This window comes from Panthera pardus, unplaced genomic scaffold (assembly GCF_024362965.1).
Source record: "Panthera pardus isolate Hobbes unplaced genomic scaffold, ASM2436296v1 HiC_scaffold_25, whole genome shotgun sequence".
Lineage (NCBI taxonomy): Eukaryota > Metazoa > Chordata > Mammalia > Carnivora > Felidae > Panthera > Panthera pardus.
In genome coordinates this window covers 57,860,992-57,876,555 of record NW_026526821.1, presented here as the reverse complement: position 1 = coordinate 57,876,555, position 15,564 = coordinate 57,860,992, and the positions used below count along the sequence as shown (strand labels likewise).

Sequence of the window (15,564 nt, the reverse complement as noted above, 5' to 3'; positions counted from 1 at the left end):
CTTTTAAGGTCCTTGCATGTTTGGAGGGAGGTGATGCAGTTTGTGACACAGCTTCTAGTCCTGGGTGAGTCACTGAGTTCTCCCTCTTTCTTCTGGCCTGGGATTTGGACTATTTGTAGTTCAGATCTTAAGGGGTCCACATCTTGTCCTTTGGTGATCTTCAAGAGCATTAGGACAATCCTTAAAGGCCCCACTACAGCTTCTGTGGTGGGTCTACACTACTAGCCTCACAGCAATGGTCCCCTTAACAGTAGTACCTTTTGCACCTCGTACCATGGCAGAGCAATTTGTGTCACACTGTCCTGTTTCCTAAGTGTTTCTGATACAGAGTACAGTGTTTCTCTGTCACATGTTAATGTCCCTTCTTGTGGATCTTTTTTTTTTAACACCCCTCTAAATTATAAGCTCCCTGAAGGCGGATCCAGTGTTTTGTCTCCCCTGGGAGTGTATAGGGCATGTCTTGAGCACTGGTTAAATATAGTCGGTCTTCAGTTTACTGAGCATTGATAGGTTTTACTATTAAGCAAATAGAAAGCCAGTGTCAGGAAGTTAATCTCTGAAGTTTATGTTTCAGGTTAAACTCAGCAGAAAGGAAAAACATTCTGATCTCCAGTATTTATTGAAAGAAAATTTATGGTGAGATAAAGGAAGGAAAAACAAAAGGCTGTTACCAGTTTTAGAAAGCCATGGATGAGGCACTCTGAATGTGCTTACATATGCCTTCAGATTCCCTAAAGAATTCCTTTGGGATGTTCTTTTGTTGGCTTTTTCTGATTAATCACAGGAGAGAAAAGGCCAGGAATTGAGAGTAAGTTTTCATTATTGGTTACTACATCCCCATGTTTGATTATAATCACTTACAATATTTGTGTGTAGAATAGTAGACTTGGCAGCTCGTATGGAAGTTGGTTTAATAGGGCGTTTGTGGTCCTTTCTGTTTTGAAGTTTACAGCCTGTCTGGGTGTCAATCTTGATCTGATTAACTTAACCCTCTCAAAGCTTCAGTTTCTCTATGAGGTGGGGACGTCGGCACATACATACGTTGGGTTGTATCAGGAGTAAATGAAAATGCATAGGAAGCACTTTGTTCACTACATGCCCTAAGAGTGGGAGCATCCTGGTGCCTTGTGTCCTGTTCTTACAGTCCTATATGTAGTATTAGAATGCTGTCCAGGTGTCACAAGGGCCATGCTTGCTGGAGTTCAGGCTGTCAGTGTGCTCTCTTGGGTTGTGGAGAAGAGAAAATATTTATTGTTCCTGAATTGTGTTTACTTACCTTTTAAAGTGTCATAAACCTGATAGAATTTTCCTCTCTAATAGTCTGTCCACTTTCTCAGGCTGAATGAGTACAAAAGCTTTATGATTCTGTGCAGAAAGATGAGATTTTAGTAGGAAGCTCTGTGAACAGAAAAGGAGCTGCTAAGTTGCAGTGCACATCCTTGTTCAGGTCTGAGGTACTGGTGCCATACAATGACAAGGGTATGTGAGGGATGATTGGTGTCTCAGCAGAAGCATGACCATCCCCTAGGATAGGAGCCCTGAGTAAAGGACTCAGGCTTTCATTTCTTTGATTCAGTCACACTCCAAGTTTCCTCCTGTGACCAGAGTTTGTCTCTCAATAAACATATGTATTCATCAAACGTATTTTAATGGAGTCACCTGGGGTCTAGGTAAAGATTATGCAGCATGAGTTAGTTACCTGTTATTTGGTGATATGCCATCTTTTTCCTCTTGGGATTTAAAAGCTTCCCTTGACTGAATGCTGATCTTCTGCCGCTAGGTTCCTCGTTGTGGGTTAGGGACAGACTTCATTCAGTAGAGGCAGACAGACAGGCTGTCACAGTGCCCTTGCATTTTAAAATCTTGTGGTGTGTATGTATGTGTATTTTTCTTGGAACATGTATCATTAATGTAATGCATATTTGCAGATACAAGGTGGCAATTTTCACTCTCTTAGAATCATGAAGGAGAGTCAGAAATTAGGGCATTTTCCTTAGCTTGGATGTCTGCCAAGAATAGTTTGAATTTTCCTTTTAAAAAAAGAAACATTCGTTTTCCCCATTTACAGACCAAAAATGAATCAAATGCCTTGAAGTTTGCTTTACTGAAGGGGATAGGTCTGGTTAGTGTGAGCCAGTCTGACTTTGTGTGAAATAATATTTATTGCAGTAGCAATTTTAATTCCAAATCTTGTTAACCCTTTGAGGGCATTGAGGGGAAATAATTTAAGCTGTTTCTTTAAAAACAAAAAAACCTCAACTGCAGGAATTTGACAAGTTGGTAGAAATGGTGAGTCCATCCCTCACATTTTATACAATTGTTGTAGAAAGGAAATTCTGCTACCGTTGTGTCTTGGGCAGCAGAATAATAAAACTTACCTTAGAGTTCTTCATCTGTCAGTAAGATAATGAATGACCTGCTTTGTTGGCCCTCATAAAGTTTTTTAGAAGCTACTAAGAAAATAGTTTATTGAATAGTATTTGGGGGCTTTTCTTCATTGGATGTCTCATTAGTGCATTAATGTTTACATGGTGCCTCATAGATAAAGCCAGGGGCCTTTAGTCTCTTCCTCCTGGCATTTTATAACACTGGATGGGACACCGTGTCCAAGAAATGCAGACAATAGGACAAAAGAGTCAAGTTTATAAATGGATGTTAGGTATGTATATTTAATACTGACCAAGTCATATACTGGGGTGTTTTAAGAGTGGATGATACAATGTAAGGGTCCTGTTACTAGTAAGTTCCAAATCTCTCCATGCACAGGCTAGGCATTTTAGTGACAGACACAATTCTGGGTTCAGACTCAGGTGAAGGAAAGTGGTCATATTGGTCATCTTTAGGGAGCAGACTACATGAAGCAGCCTTTAAGAGACGGTATAGAGGTCAGCGTGGAATGCTATAGTAGATGCTATAGTAGCCTCAAACTTCAGTGAAATAATGCTTTTTCTTGTATTCTTGAGTCCCCAGCACAAGGCAGTTGGTTATGATTATGTGTATTTTCTCTTCCTATACCACTGAGGGCCATTTGTTACACTCTCGAGTGATGCCAAGGGAACATGGGTAGGGCTTCTCTGATGGGTGGGGGCATCTGACTTTTGGAGACTTAAGCTTATAGCTGAGCTACCCTAAGCGGGTGACTGTATTCTCTCTTGGTTAATACTGAGTAAATCACAGACAAATTTTTATCCTTTCAAACAACTCTTCCTATGACCTCCTTAGCACACAATTACATGCATATAGATGTTTAGTACATTCAGCCCCAGCTGTAGTTTTTCTCCTGGGACTGTTATGCTCACCATTTTGGTTCTTTTAAGCAAAGATGATCCATCTGAGTAGGTAATTATTTGTTTCAAATTTAGAGGTTGTCTTTTTGTTTGTTTCTTTAAAAAAAATAGAGAAGTATATTACTTTAGCACCCCACTGCCTTTCCTCATATTGGCCATGCCTTTTGAAAATGAGAAATGGGCCTAACTTGACTAGGTAAGGTAGTTGCAAGGTGAATTAAGAGAAAAGGTTAGCATGGGCCTCTGGTGAAAGTGTAGAGAAGAAGACTGTCATGCGAGAGTCCACTATATGCCAGATACGATGGCAAGGGTTTTATGTATTGTATGCACTTTATTTATAACCTGTCTATTCTAAAAAGAACATTGGGATCCTCCAGTGATCCTAGGAAGCTTGTCAAAGTTAAGCAGCTTTCCCAAGGAAATGTAGTAATGAAGTGGTAGCAGAAAAATGAAAGCCCAATGCTGCCAGAGTCCCAAATTTCATTTCTTTCAGTGTTGTCTTGTTTCTTGAAGAGGAGGGAGACAATTCTTGGACCGTTTTCTGATTTCAATTTAAATTTAAAATGGACCTAATTTTGGAAGACCTGGTATGTGTTAATGAAGACTAGTGCCTTTGTGTGGTCCACCTTCTGACACAAATAATTGATTAGTTGTTAGGTCCTGATTCTCTAATCCCTTAGTAGGGGAAACTCAAGTTCTTGGTAAAGCAAATACTAAGTGAATTCATAACTCTAAGCTTTTATGCCACTGTCAGACTGCTAAGTCTTTTTTTTTTTCGTTTTTAAAAAATGTTTATTTGAAAGAGAGAGGTAGAGCACATGAGCAGAGAAAGGACAGAGAAGAGAGAGAGAGAGGGAGAGAGAGAATCCTAAGCAGGCTCAGCGCTGTCAGCACAGAGCCTAGTACAGGGTTTGATCTCACAAATCGTGAGATCACGATCTGAGCCGAAATCAAGAGTTGGACACTTAACCGACTGAGCCACCCAGGTGCCCCTGCACTATAGTTCTTCTTCATGATAAACCTGTGAGTTGAGCATCACTCTTACCCCTTTTATACAGACAGGAGACTGAGGCACTGTTACGTTACAGAGTGGAGGACATGAGGTGTGGACACAGTCTTGATGCTGGAGTCCATACTCTGGATCACTATCCTGTAGCTTTAGGATCTTGCCAGTGCCCAAGACATGAAGGACAACTAAGTTTCCTGTGTGTTAATGCTTAGCACAGAGCTGGGGTTACAAAACTTTTAAAAACGACTGAGGTTAGGGGAACCTGGGTGGCCGAGTCAAACATCTGACTCTTAATTTCAGCTCAGGTCATGATCTTTTGTTTTGTGGGATTGAGCCCCATGATGGGCTCTGTGTGGACAGCCCCAGGGCTACTTGGGATTCTCTCCGTCTCTGTCTGTCCCTCATCCACTAGTGTGCACACTCTCTCTTTGAAAATAAATAAACATTAAAAAAAAAAAAAGACTGAAGTTACAGATCCTATGACACACATAGGCAAAAATTTTAAATAAGTAATTCAGGAATGGACACTATCAAAAGATACTGAATCTTGGATAGACAGGTAGTAAAAGATGGCAGTCAAATCAGAAATATAGGAGCCCATTTAATGTTCATAAATTAGAACTTTCTTGACACACAATTGTATTCCACGCCGAGCATCTCTGAGATGGAGCTTCTATAGATGTTACATGACTTCTTAGATCATTTTGTGTGCCTTATGGTAACATACATATAGGGCAGCATTTTTATTCAGGATTGTGGGTTACGTAGCTTTTAATGCAGAAAGAGTGCCAGACTGTGGAGCAGAACTGTGTGAGAATGCTGGGGAAGGTGTCTAATGGGGTACTGACGCAGCAGCTGAGGTAGCGGTTCAGATCTTTTGAGGCTGGGTATGCTGGAAGAGCATGCTGGTGGACTGGTAGCTGGGAAATGGCGGAAAGGGCAGGAGGTGTTGTTTCTTGGATCATGGACCAATGTGGGATAACCCTTCTTGTCTCAGAAGCAGAACTTGAGACTGAACTGCAGGTGTATGTGTTGTGGCAGGTGGTGTCCCCACTTTTGAAGACCAGGAAGGTAGTTCACTTTGGAGGAAGGTGGTGATGTCTGCGGATTGGTGAGAATTGGGTTGAGGTTCTTGGCCTATGGATTTTGTCCTAGTTTCCTGTATGTTGTTATTGTGCACTTACTGCTCATGAACTGCTCTGCCATTGCAGGAATCCATGGTGTCCCAACCACATACTGTTGAGATGTAATTGTAATACAGTGTCATTTTCATGGAGTCGTTTTGTCCTAGATGTAACTTGAGTTCCTGGGTAAGCTTTCCAGACTAAATGGAGAGCTTCCCTCAAGTTTCAAGTTCTAAAGTTCCTAACTGTTCATCATGAGACCACAAGAGAGACAGGCTCTTGGGAAATATGGGGACATTCTTTGTGTTTTACATTTGTTGCAGACCGTTGTTCATAACGCCCTGAAGTAGATCATGCTCAGGATATCTGGGTAGCTCTATGTTACTCGCCGGAGAAAAGGCCGGCAGAGCACTGTAAAGAGTGGATGGAGAAGCACAGGACTGACAGGAATTAAATCCATTCCTGTTCATCTGGGTGAGAGGAGAATGACCTCACATTGGTTTGAAATGCCAGGGATAGAAATAGTGAGTTTTAGGTCCTAAGTCAGGAATTATACTATAGCTGTAAGAAAGCACTCTCTGTTTTTGCATCATCCCTATCTCCCTCTGTTCTGGGTAATTATTTTCCAACGTCTCTACCTTGGGACTGCAGGAAAGCTTCAAAGAAGACTCTCAGTATTACTTTCATAAAATCAAGTAATGGGTCTTGAGAGTATACTGGGGAAAAATGACTTTTCCATTTTTTGACAATAAATACCTAGAGGTTTTTTGGGTCATTTCATTCTTGCAGGATGTTAAGAAAGAAAAAGTGACTATCCTGTTGTATAGAAGAAAATATTAAGTTGCTTAGGTTGAGAGGTAATGATATGTAAATTGAACCCAAGACAGAAAGAAGGAATTGATGCTTTATCGAAACTCAGTTTGTTCTACTACTTGTTTATTAAGTGTGGTTCATTGGTATTACAAACCGTATTGTTCTATTGGGGAGCATGGGACTAATTTCATTATCACTTTTGAGAAAAATTACAAAAGAGATGATGCATTGAAACTTCAGCCATTCTGTTGTAATGATCACCACCAAAACAGTGGTGCCAATTGTGTTTCTTTTTTTCTGTTTTTCAGGGTCGACATGTTAAAACTGGTCAGCTGGCGGCCATCAAAGTTATGGATGTCACTGAGGTAAGATTGAGGCACAAATCTATCTATCTCTCTATATCTATTTATGTTTTTATTAAAAAATTTCTTAAAGTTTATTTTTGAGAGAGAGAGAGAGCACAAGTGGGGGAGGGACAGAGAGAGAGACACACACACACACACACAGAATCCAAAGCAGGCTCCAGGTTCTGTGCTGACAGCTCAGACGTGGGGCTCAAATTCACTAACTGTGAGATCATGACTTGAGCCAAAGTCGGGTACTCAACTGACTGAGCCACCCAGTCGCCCCTTAAAAAAAATTTTTTTTTTAATGTTTACTTATTTTTGAGAGAAAGAGAGAGTGAGAGTGGAGGAGGGGCAGAGAGAGAGGGAGACACAGAATCTGAAGCAGGATCCAGGCTCTGAGCTGTCAGCACCAGAGCCCGACACGGCTCGAACTCACGAACTGTGAGATCATGACCTGAGCCTAAGTCAGATACTTAACTGACTGAGCTACCCACGTGCCCTGAGGCACAGATATTTTTAAAGAAATCATTATATAAAAGACAAGATTCTCCTGTCCCTCTAACCCCCATTGTAAGAGTATTGTTCTGTTTGTAGAATCGATCTTGAACAAATTACCCCCCTGTGACATTGTGGGTTTATAAGGTCCAGCAGACTAGTTGGTTTAAATTGTTGCAGATGGTCCCCAAGTAACTAGGAATCAGTAGCATTTTCTTAAAAAAAAGGGGGGGGAGGTGATGTCATCCTTGGCAACTTAATGGACCATAATTGGAAACATCTTCTCTAATGGAAAAGAAAGATTTGAGAAGGGATCATGGAGGTCACATGAATAGGGAGATTGAGGGATGTGGGGTAGGGGAAAAGCTTCTCTAGGGTATTAGGCCACATTTGGGCCATTTCTTTTATTTTTAACATGGGTAAAGAAAACAGATCCAGCCAAGTTCCCAGAGGTTTGAAAACAGAAACATCTGCTAGAATGCTGAGCAGATTGTTGGCAAAATTTAGTAGCAAAAAATAGTTCTTGAAATGGTCACATGAGGATTTACTCTGTAGCTTTAGATGGGAAAGAGGAGAGTTTAACTCAGACAAAAAGTAAGTGTATGTGTTCTTGTATGTGTGGATGTATATACATGCATAAGTCTATATTTAATTTTTAAAGATAACCCTAGATTGTAGTGAACTAAATCCATCTTACTTTAAATTATTTTTATCTGAAATTTTACTTTTCATTCTTGTGATTGCTTCTGACTTGCCTAATTGTAAATGAAATTTACCATCATAACATCACAGATTCTAGAGTTAGCCAGCAGCTGTGGGGATTTGGGATATCTTTAAATCAAGCCATATCTCCAAATCTGGGGTTGATCTAGGGAGATAATGGCTAAACTGATCTCAGGTGTGCGATATTGAGTATTGTAAAGAGGTTTCCTCCTCAGCCCTATTCTCTCTTTGGTCTCTAAGAACATGCTTATCTCCACTATAAATATTTGTTAGTAAGAATTAGAAAATATTGTTGTCTGTGGACTACGGGACATTTGAAGACGTAACATTTTATGAGATGGCTGCTCTTTTTCTGCCAAAGAAAATACTGAAGACTTTATAATGAAAAAGTACCCGTGGACTATTCTCTTGCTAGAGTGACCCTATCTTGGTGCACATCTTAGGGGGAAATTGGATGCTTTCCAGTTAAATGTTATTTTTAAGATTATAGAGTGGTGAAAGGAGCAGAAATTCTAACTTAACTGTAATTTAAATACAACAGTCAAGTTATTTATGAAGTGCCCTCTGTGAATGGAATGATGGATGGCACCTTCCTGTCAAGCATCCGTTCCTGCTATTGTGCATGTTGCGGGTGCTGCATTGGGAAATGGGGTAGCCAAAGCCTATACTTTCTGGCGTTTGTTAACATACTTCCTGATTTGTGTACGAGCAGACAAGGTACCATTTTAAATGTAAGCTTTTGGAATTTTACGAAGCACTTTGAAAGTCCTCAGGATTGTGTTTCTTTCCTCACTTCAGCCTGTGCTGCTCTGGCTGACAGAGCTTTTGTCACCAGCCAGGCTGTGCTCCCTTCCTCATCTTCTCTGTAGAGATCCTCTTCCTCTAAGCTCAGCTCTGATTATAACTGCAATATGTGAACACTCTTTTAAAAAAGGTGTAAAATATAGGAAAATACATTTTTTAAATGTTTATTATTTATTTTTGAGAGAGAGTGCGAGTGGGGGAGGGGCAGAGAGAAAGGGAGACATAGAATCCAACATGGGGCTTGAACCCATGAACTGTGAGATCATCACCTGAGCCAAAATTGGACACTTAACTGACTGAGCCACACAGGCGCCCCTATAGGAAAATATTTTTAAAAGTTAAATTCTTATTTACTACCTTACAATAACCACTATTGGTGCTTTGGTTTGTTTTACTCATCTTTTATGAGCATGGCTATGAAATACATATCTATGTGTGTAATAGATGCTTTTGTGTTCTACTTTTGAATTGTATACAAAAGGTACTTCCTTGCCTGTAAAATCAGGCAATGTTGGACAAATGCATTTTCAGGACTCCTTTAAAAATAATTATACAGAACCCATGTATTCAGGTAAAATGAAAACCAGATGGTGAGTCTTCAGAACAAATACAAACCCAATCAGCCATTTACCATATTGGCGTCTCAGTAATGTTTCTTGTGTGTTGTTTTCATACAGTGACCTCTGTGCTATAACTTGGGGCACAGTCAGGGCTCAGAGCAAGTAGTGATTATGGATAGAGGATGTCATGCAGCTGGCACCCTGGAAAACATGCCCTTGCTACTCCTCACATCAAGAACTTCCTAGCTCTTGTAAAGTTTTGGGCATTGGCCTAAGGGGGATCTGGGAGCAGGCTGGCATGAGGGGGAATTTGCAGCTGAATTTTCTGGTTTCAGCTCCAGCAGGAGGGGCTGTTGGAGTGGTCCTTTTGATGAGAGCAGGCTTCTGTATGGTTTCTTTCTTTCTTTTTTTAAGCTTATTTATTTGCTCTGTGTGGGGAGAGGGGGAGGGACAAAGAGAGAGGGAGAGAGAGAATCCCAAGCAGGCTGTGCACTGTCAGTGCAGAGCCCAAGGTGAGACTCGAACTGAGGAACTGTGAGATCATGACCTGAGCTGAAATCAGGAGTCTGACGCTCAACCCACTGAGCCACCCAGATGCCTCTGTATGATTTCTGACTTCTACTCCATTTCTACTCAGGAGCAGAAAGTGTGAATGCTTATTCTTCAGGAAAACAATAGATTTGTCCTGATTCTTGAGCCTCTTCCTTAGGTGAAATTGAGAGGCAGTTACCAGGGTACTAGTTATTCCTCAGACTCAGAAGGCCAGAAAAGTAGTAGGTGTGGGGAGGTAAATGGTCTAGCTGCTCTTCTCCCCACTGTCAGCTGTTGGCATCCCTGAATGAATGTGCTCTAGGCTGGCTGCACTGAGTCCCTGTCACCTCTGTACTTGATTTTGTGATCCTGGACAACTGAGCCAACTGAGAATTCAGATTGCACCCTGAGGTGAAGCAAAGGTACTGTGTAGGAAAGTGAGGGGCCTGGATGGGAGGCGTTTATTTGTAGGAGATGTACAGATCTCTCTGTATTTCTTCTCTTCTCAGACTTTAACAATCTTAAGAATTGACTATCTTTAGGGTTTTGAAGGGCTTTTTTTAAAGAAAGCTTATCATTTCTCAGATTGGTTGTGGGAAGGGTTTAAGAGCAGGTTAAGGATATGTTCAAACTGGAGAAGACCAGGACATGAGATCTATAATGTGGTGTTTTTGTTTTTGAGGTAGTTATAGATTTGAAGAATTTGCAGAAAATTATATAGGGAGTATATAGGGAGGTCCCATGTATCATTCACCCAGTTTTCCCCAGTGGTAACATCTTTATAACTGAAGCCCTTGCACAAAACCAAGCAAGGCAAACAGTTGCTCTCACAACTTAAGGATTTGACCTGGCCTCCAGTGTGTGGTTATAGCAAACAGGCCTGCACCATTACGCAGTGTCTGCCTGCATGGCTTAGAACCAGTGCAGGCCACTGGCAGTTGGCACTGATCCACTCCACAGAGTTTGTTTAGAGTTCCCCAGTTTGACATGCACGTATGTGTTTTCAGGGAAACTTGATTGAATTGGTTGTTTGAATTCTTGATAAACCCCTTCTTTTCAATCCCTGTGTCTTAATTGTTGTTATATGTGAGGGGCTGGTACTTTGTTTCTTGCAGTTTGGGGCTATCCCATTATTTTGAGTTAATGCTCTGGAAGATAAAAAGGTGAATTAGCTAGACCAGTAATTCTCAACTTGGGGTTCATAAACTCTTGGAGTAAGATTTATCTCTGAGAAATAAATTTTACGTTTTCATTTTAGTAATTTCCCCCAAACTTTTTACTATGAAAATGTTCATAATTACAGAACTGTTGAAGGAATGAACACTCTCTCCTTTGCTTAGATTCAATAGTTGTTAACATTTTGTATATGTATTACTTGTGTATTGTTGTGGCACCACAATGACCCTTCACTTGTCCATACCTGAGTGTACTTGTCTTAAAATACAGTCTTCCACATAATCCTAATACCACCTAAAAGAATTAAATAATGCTTTCAGAATTTCTCCTGATGTTCAGTCTGTATTCAGATATCCTCAAGTGTGCCAAAAATGTTTTTACAACCATTTTTTCAAATCCTAGTCCTGCCAAGGTTTGCACATTACATTTGGTTATCTTCTAACTCATTTCTTGTCTTCATCCATTCCTCTGTGTCCTCCTGGCCCCTCCCATTCTTTTCCCTCCCAGGTATCTGATGTTCACTCAAGTTTGAAAACCCTTATTTTAACGGAATCTTAGGAAAGAAGCTACCCCCGCATATTTACGAGTGAAGATTTCTAGCTCAGAGACACTGGCACCTCTTGCTCAGGAGTACATTGCTAGTTAGATTACAGAGATTAAAACCCAGATCCTTGATTCTCAATGAGCCTTTGAAAGTAGTCACAGTTTCAAACATTTGGTTCTGAGTAGGCTTGTAGAAAGACTTGATTTGATCTGGACCTTAAAGAATGAATGGATCTTGACCATTTTTCTCCTTTCCAAAGTTTTTTAGCAGATCACCCAGAGCAGACTTTTTTTTTTTTTTTTGTCTTAGGATCAAAATGTTTGTGGTTGGTAGTTGTGACTTATTCCTTAGAGGACAGGAAGATGTTGGGCCTGATGCCCATTGGGGGACAGGAAGCCAGCCCGCAGATTTTATTGAGTACCCTCCATATTCTTGCACTGTGTTCTAGGGATGTGAGAATAAAAGGTATGTAAAAACACAGCCTTGCCTGGAATAGCCAGTAAAAACCTAGCCTCTGCCTATCATCAAATTGAAGAGGCAAGAGCCACAGAAACAGCCCAATGCAAAGCAGCATAGCTCATATCTGGTAGGTAGAACAGTGTTTGAGCACCATCTGAGCTAGGTCCATGAAAGAGGAACAGGACAAATTTCTTGCTCTTAAGGAGTTCATGCTCTGACAGTAGGGAGCAAAACAAACTTACTCCAGTGACAAAGCAAGGCCCTGTCAGGCTTGACAATTTTCTCTCTTTTCATTTGGAGGGGAGCACAATGTAATGAATGTGCTGTTCTTGTCTAGACTGAACATAAGAACAAAAGGAAGCAAGGGAGAGATCTCTGTGGACTGTGTGACCTATTGTTCCATCCTGTTGTTCTTCAGAGTCCAGTTAAATGCTGCAGGCCTTACAGCTTGGTACTGGCTTCTTCCATTTCAGGCAACGGGTGGCACTTTCTCCCTGCCCTTCCATGGCTCTGGCCCACTCACCGTAGCATCGCTCACTGAGGGTTGTCAGGAGAAGCCGCCTGTGCATCAGTGAGACCATGGGCAGCTGTCAGTTTTGACAGCAGTTGTGTGTCCTCCTCTACCTCCCTCCCCCACCCCTGCCCCAGTTAGTCTTTCTTTCTTTGCCTTTACTTTTTACCTTTCTTCACAAGCTGCCTTCTGTCTCTTTGCTACTGAGAGAGAAACTGATGTGCCAAGTTTATGGCATGCCAGATTTCTTATCTGGCATTTTCTTACCTTTGATAACTTCTGACTTAATTTAAATGACCTTGATTCTAGATTGCAGTTCCTAATTAGGATTGTTTTCCTTACTCAGCTTTTCTATAGATAAAGATCACAAGTTGTATCTCTTTATTATTATTATTATTACTATTGTTATTAATACTGGTACAATTCTGAAGAAAAGCTCTTAAATCGATTAAATTTTGATTTATTTTAATTAAAAAAGCATGACAGTGATTTTGAGAACTAATAGTTCTATCCTTTGTATCCTCAGAGAATACAATAGTATTTCTCAGCTTCATTTTCATTATCACCTCCTGAAGAAGCCTTTGCAGATATTTTTTCCTAATCACCCTTTGTGAAATTTTAAAATGTCTGTACATCTGTTCATGTACTGTATGTATATCTTTATGCTCTATACATAAAAATGACTTAAACTTTTTCTCTTCCACCTCCAAAAATCACATTTCACCTCTGTTGGGGAGGGGAATGATATCACCCAAATTGAGACTACCTGGTATAGAATAAGATAAACATATGACCTTAGACAAATGAGCTAGAGTAAGTATTGTGCTATTTCTAATATTTTCTTTTTTTAAAAAAAATTTACCAGATACTAGAACTAAAGTGATAAAGAAGATCTACTAGCTGGGAAAGTATAGAGTGCATGAAGTGCTAACACATTTTTTATTTTGACTTGTGCCACGCATCGCATTGGGTATGGTAAAGGCACTTGCTTGAATTCACATAGCAGACTTTGAGACCGATATTATCATCCCCTCTTTCTAGAAAGAATGAACAAAGGCTTGGACTTGTATCCAAGCTTTTCTGATTGTAAAGCTTGCTTCTCTTTCTTTTCAATCTGTCTGTCCTTCTTTTCCCAAAGTAATGTGGAGGGCACAGGTTGAACTTCTCAACAAATAGGTAACTGTTGAAGTGTTTTAAAAATAACTGCTGATGGTGATACGACAGTGAAATTTTTTAAAGGATTAGTTTTTGTTTTTTGGCAGAGATAGAATGTGTTTCTATTTTGGATTAATTCGTTCTAACTTAAGAATGCAACTGGATTTTACAAAATACCAAAATTCTTTGTTCTTATCTATTTAATAGGTAAATAAGCAAAGGAAGATTAAAACTAGGTCAGCTGTATACCTCAAATGTTTTGTCTTTCATTTTGAAAAGCCTTCATTTTATTTATGGATGACAATAGTTGATACCCAGAAAGGCAGTTGACCTGGTTTCATAGCTTGTTGCCAGAATAGCATCCCAATCTTCTTTTCATTGCCCTGAGATATCTCTAGTTCACATTAGGAGTATAGTATAGTGCCGTTCTGTAGTTGTCTTCTAATGTAGTAGCCAGTAACAAGTTGCCATGCCTTGTGAGTTGTAGGAGCTCAAATCTTTGGTGAATTGTATAGGATGGTCTGTTTCTCGTGGATACTTGGAGAAACTTATAATAGATCTACATTATTGTTTTCATTGTCCAAGAACATTATAGTAATATATTAGAAATAGAGGACTCTTGAAGATATGATCCTATTTTATAGCATTCTCAATTTTTGTAATAAATATTAATAATCATAGATGTTATACATTAGTCATAAATAAGTTAAGATCTGTTCCTCACACTTAAATTTCATCCCTCTAAGGAAAGAAAATAAGAGTGTTTTAAAATTATTAGTGTTTAGAAAGAGTTCATTTTTGGGTTTTATTTTTAGAATTGCCACTGAACTAATACAAATGATTTATCTTTTTTCTCCTCTTTCCTGTGAACATAAATTTGAAGCCTATATATATTTTTCAAGGTGAATTTATAGTTTATGAGCCTCATAGAAAGTCCACCTCTATTATATTTAATAGTCATGTCCTGGCTTTTACCCCAAGACAGTAATAACACCATTTGTTAGAGTAGGGCCTAGAATGAAATTTAATAAAGCTTTTAGTTTCCTCATCTGTAAAATGAAATAATAATTCCTACTTCATAGGCTTTTGTCAGAATTAGAATTCTAGAATAGATGTAAAGTGTCTAGTATATTAATTTTTTACATAGTAAATGAGGGTTTCTTTGTTTTCTTCGCTGGGTTAAAGATACCAAGATAAAATAACTCACTTTTGCTGAAGACTTCTGTTACTCCTGGACTTTGGTTACTATTGTTATTCTCCTTTGATATTCATGACTCTGTTCTTTCTGTATCTTTCACTCCTGAAGGTTTCTGCATCAGGTGGCTTCTTTGTCCCCTCTGGTTATAGGCATCGCTGTCTGGTTCTTGGCGATTGCTTTTGTCGTGCCCTATGAGCAGTTTTCTAGTGCTCTTTTAATGACTGCCTAGGGAATAATTTCCATGCATTCATTTCTTGCTTCTGTTATTCTTTACTAGATTAGAAACTCTTTACAGGAAGCTAACTCTTAGGATTCTCATAGCCCTTCTAGGCTTATGACAGAGCCCTTCACATGGATGATGCTTAGCTTACTTTGCTGTTTCTAAAGAATGTCCTGGCAGTTTTAAAGATTTTTTTAATGTTTATTCATCTTTGAGAGAGAGACAGAGACAGAGCACGAGTGGAGGATGGGCAGGAAGAGAGGGAGACACAGAATCCAAAGTAGGCTCCAGGCTCTGAGCCGTCAGCACAGAGCCTGATAGGGAGCTTGAACCCACCATGAACCACAAGATCATGACCTGAACCAAAGTCAGCCTAAGCCCTGAGTTGGACGCATAACCAACTGAGCCACCCAGGCGCCCCTGTCCTGGCAATTTTAATGGAGAATTTCAGAAAGTGTTATGGACGTTGACATAAAATATATAAAGATTCCCTCTTGTAAATTAGAGGCAGCTCTTAATAGGTGTGTACTAGTATATTTTTGTTATATTACTGTACTTTAAAATCCTATGTCTTCTCTCTTGCTTTGTGGGATAGTTTTAAAAAGGAA

General features: G+C 39.8%; 1 protein-coding gene across 50 annotated transcripts in view; it reads left to right on the top strand.

Annotated features, from left to right (window-relative positions):
• The window catches only part of MAP4K4 (mitogen-activated protein kinase kinase kinase kinase 4), a 189,965-nt gene that overhangs the window by 75,514 nt on the left and 98,887 nt on the right, over window positions 1-15,564 (top strand). For all 50 annotated transcript variants that reach the window (XM_053890525.1, XM_053890560.1, XM_053890551.1 and 47 more), the window contains exon 3: window positions 6,542-6,598. In XM_053890525.1, coding sequence (XP_053746500.1) covers window positions 6,542-6,598 — 57 coding nt within the window. The remainder of the gene's footprint in view (window positions 1-6,541; window positions 6,599-15,564) is intronic.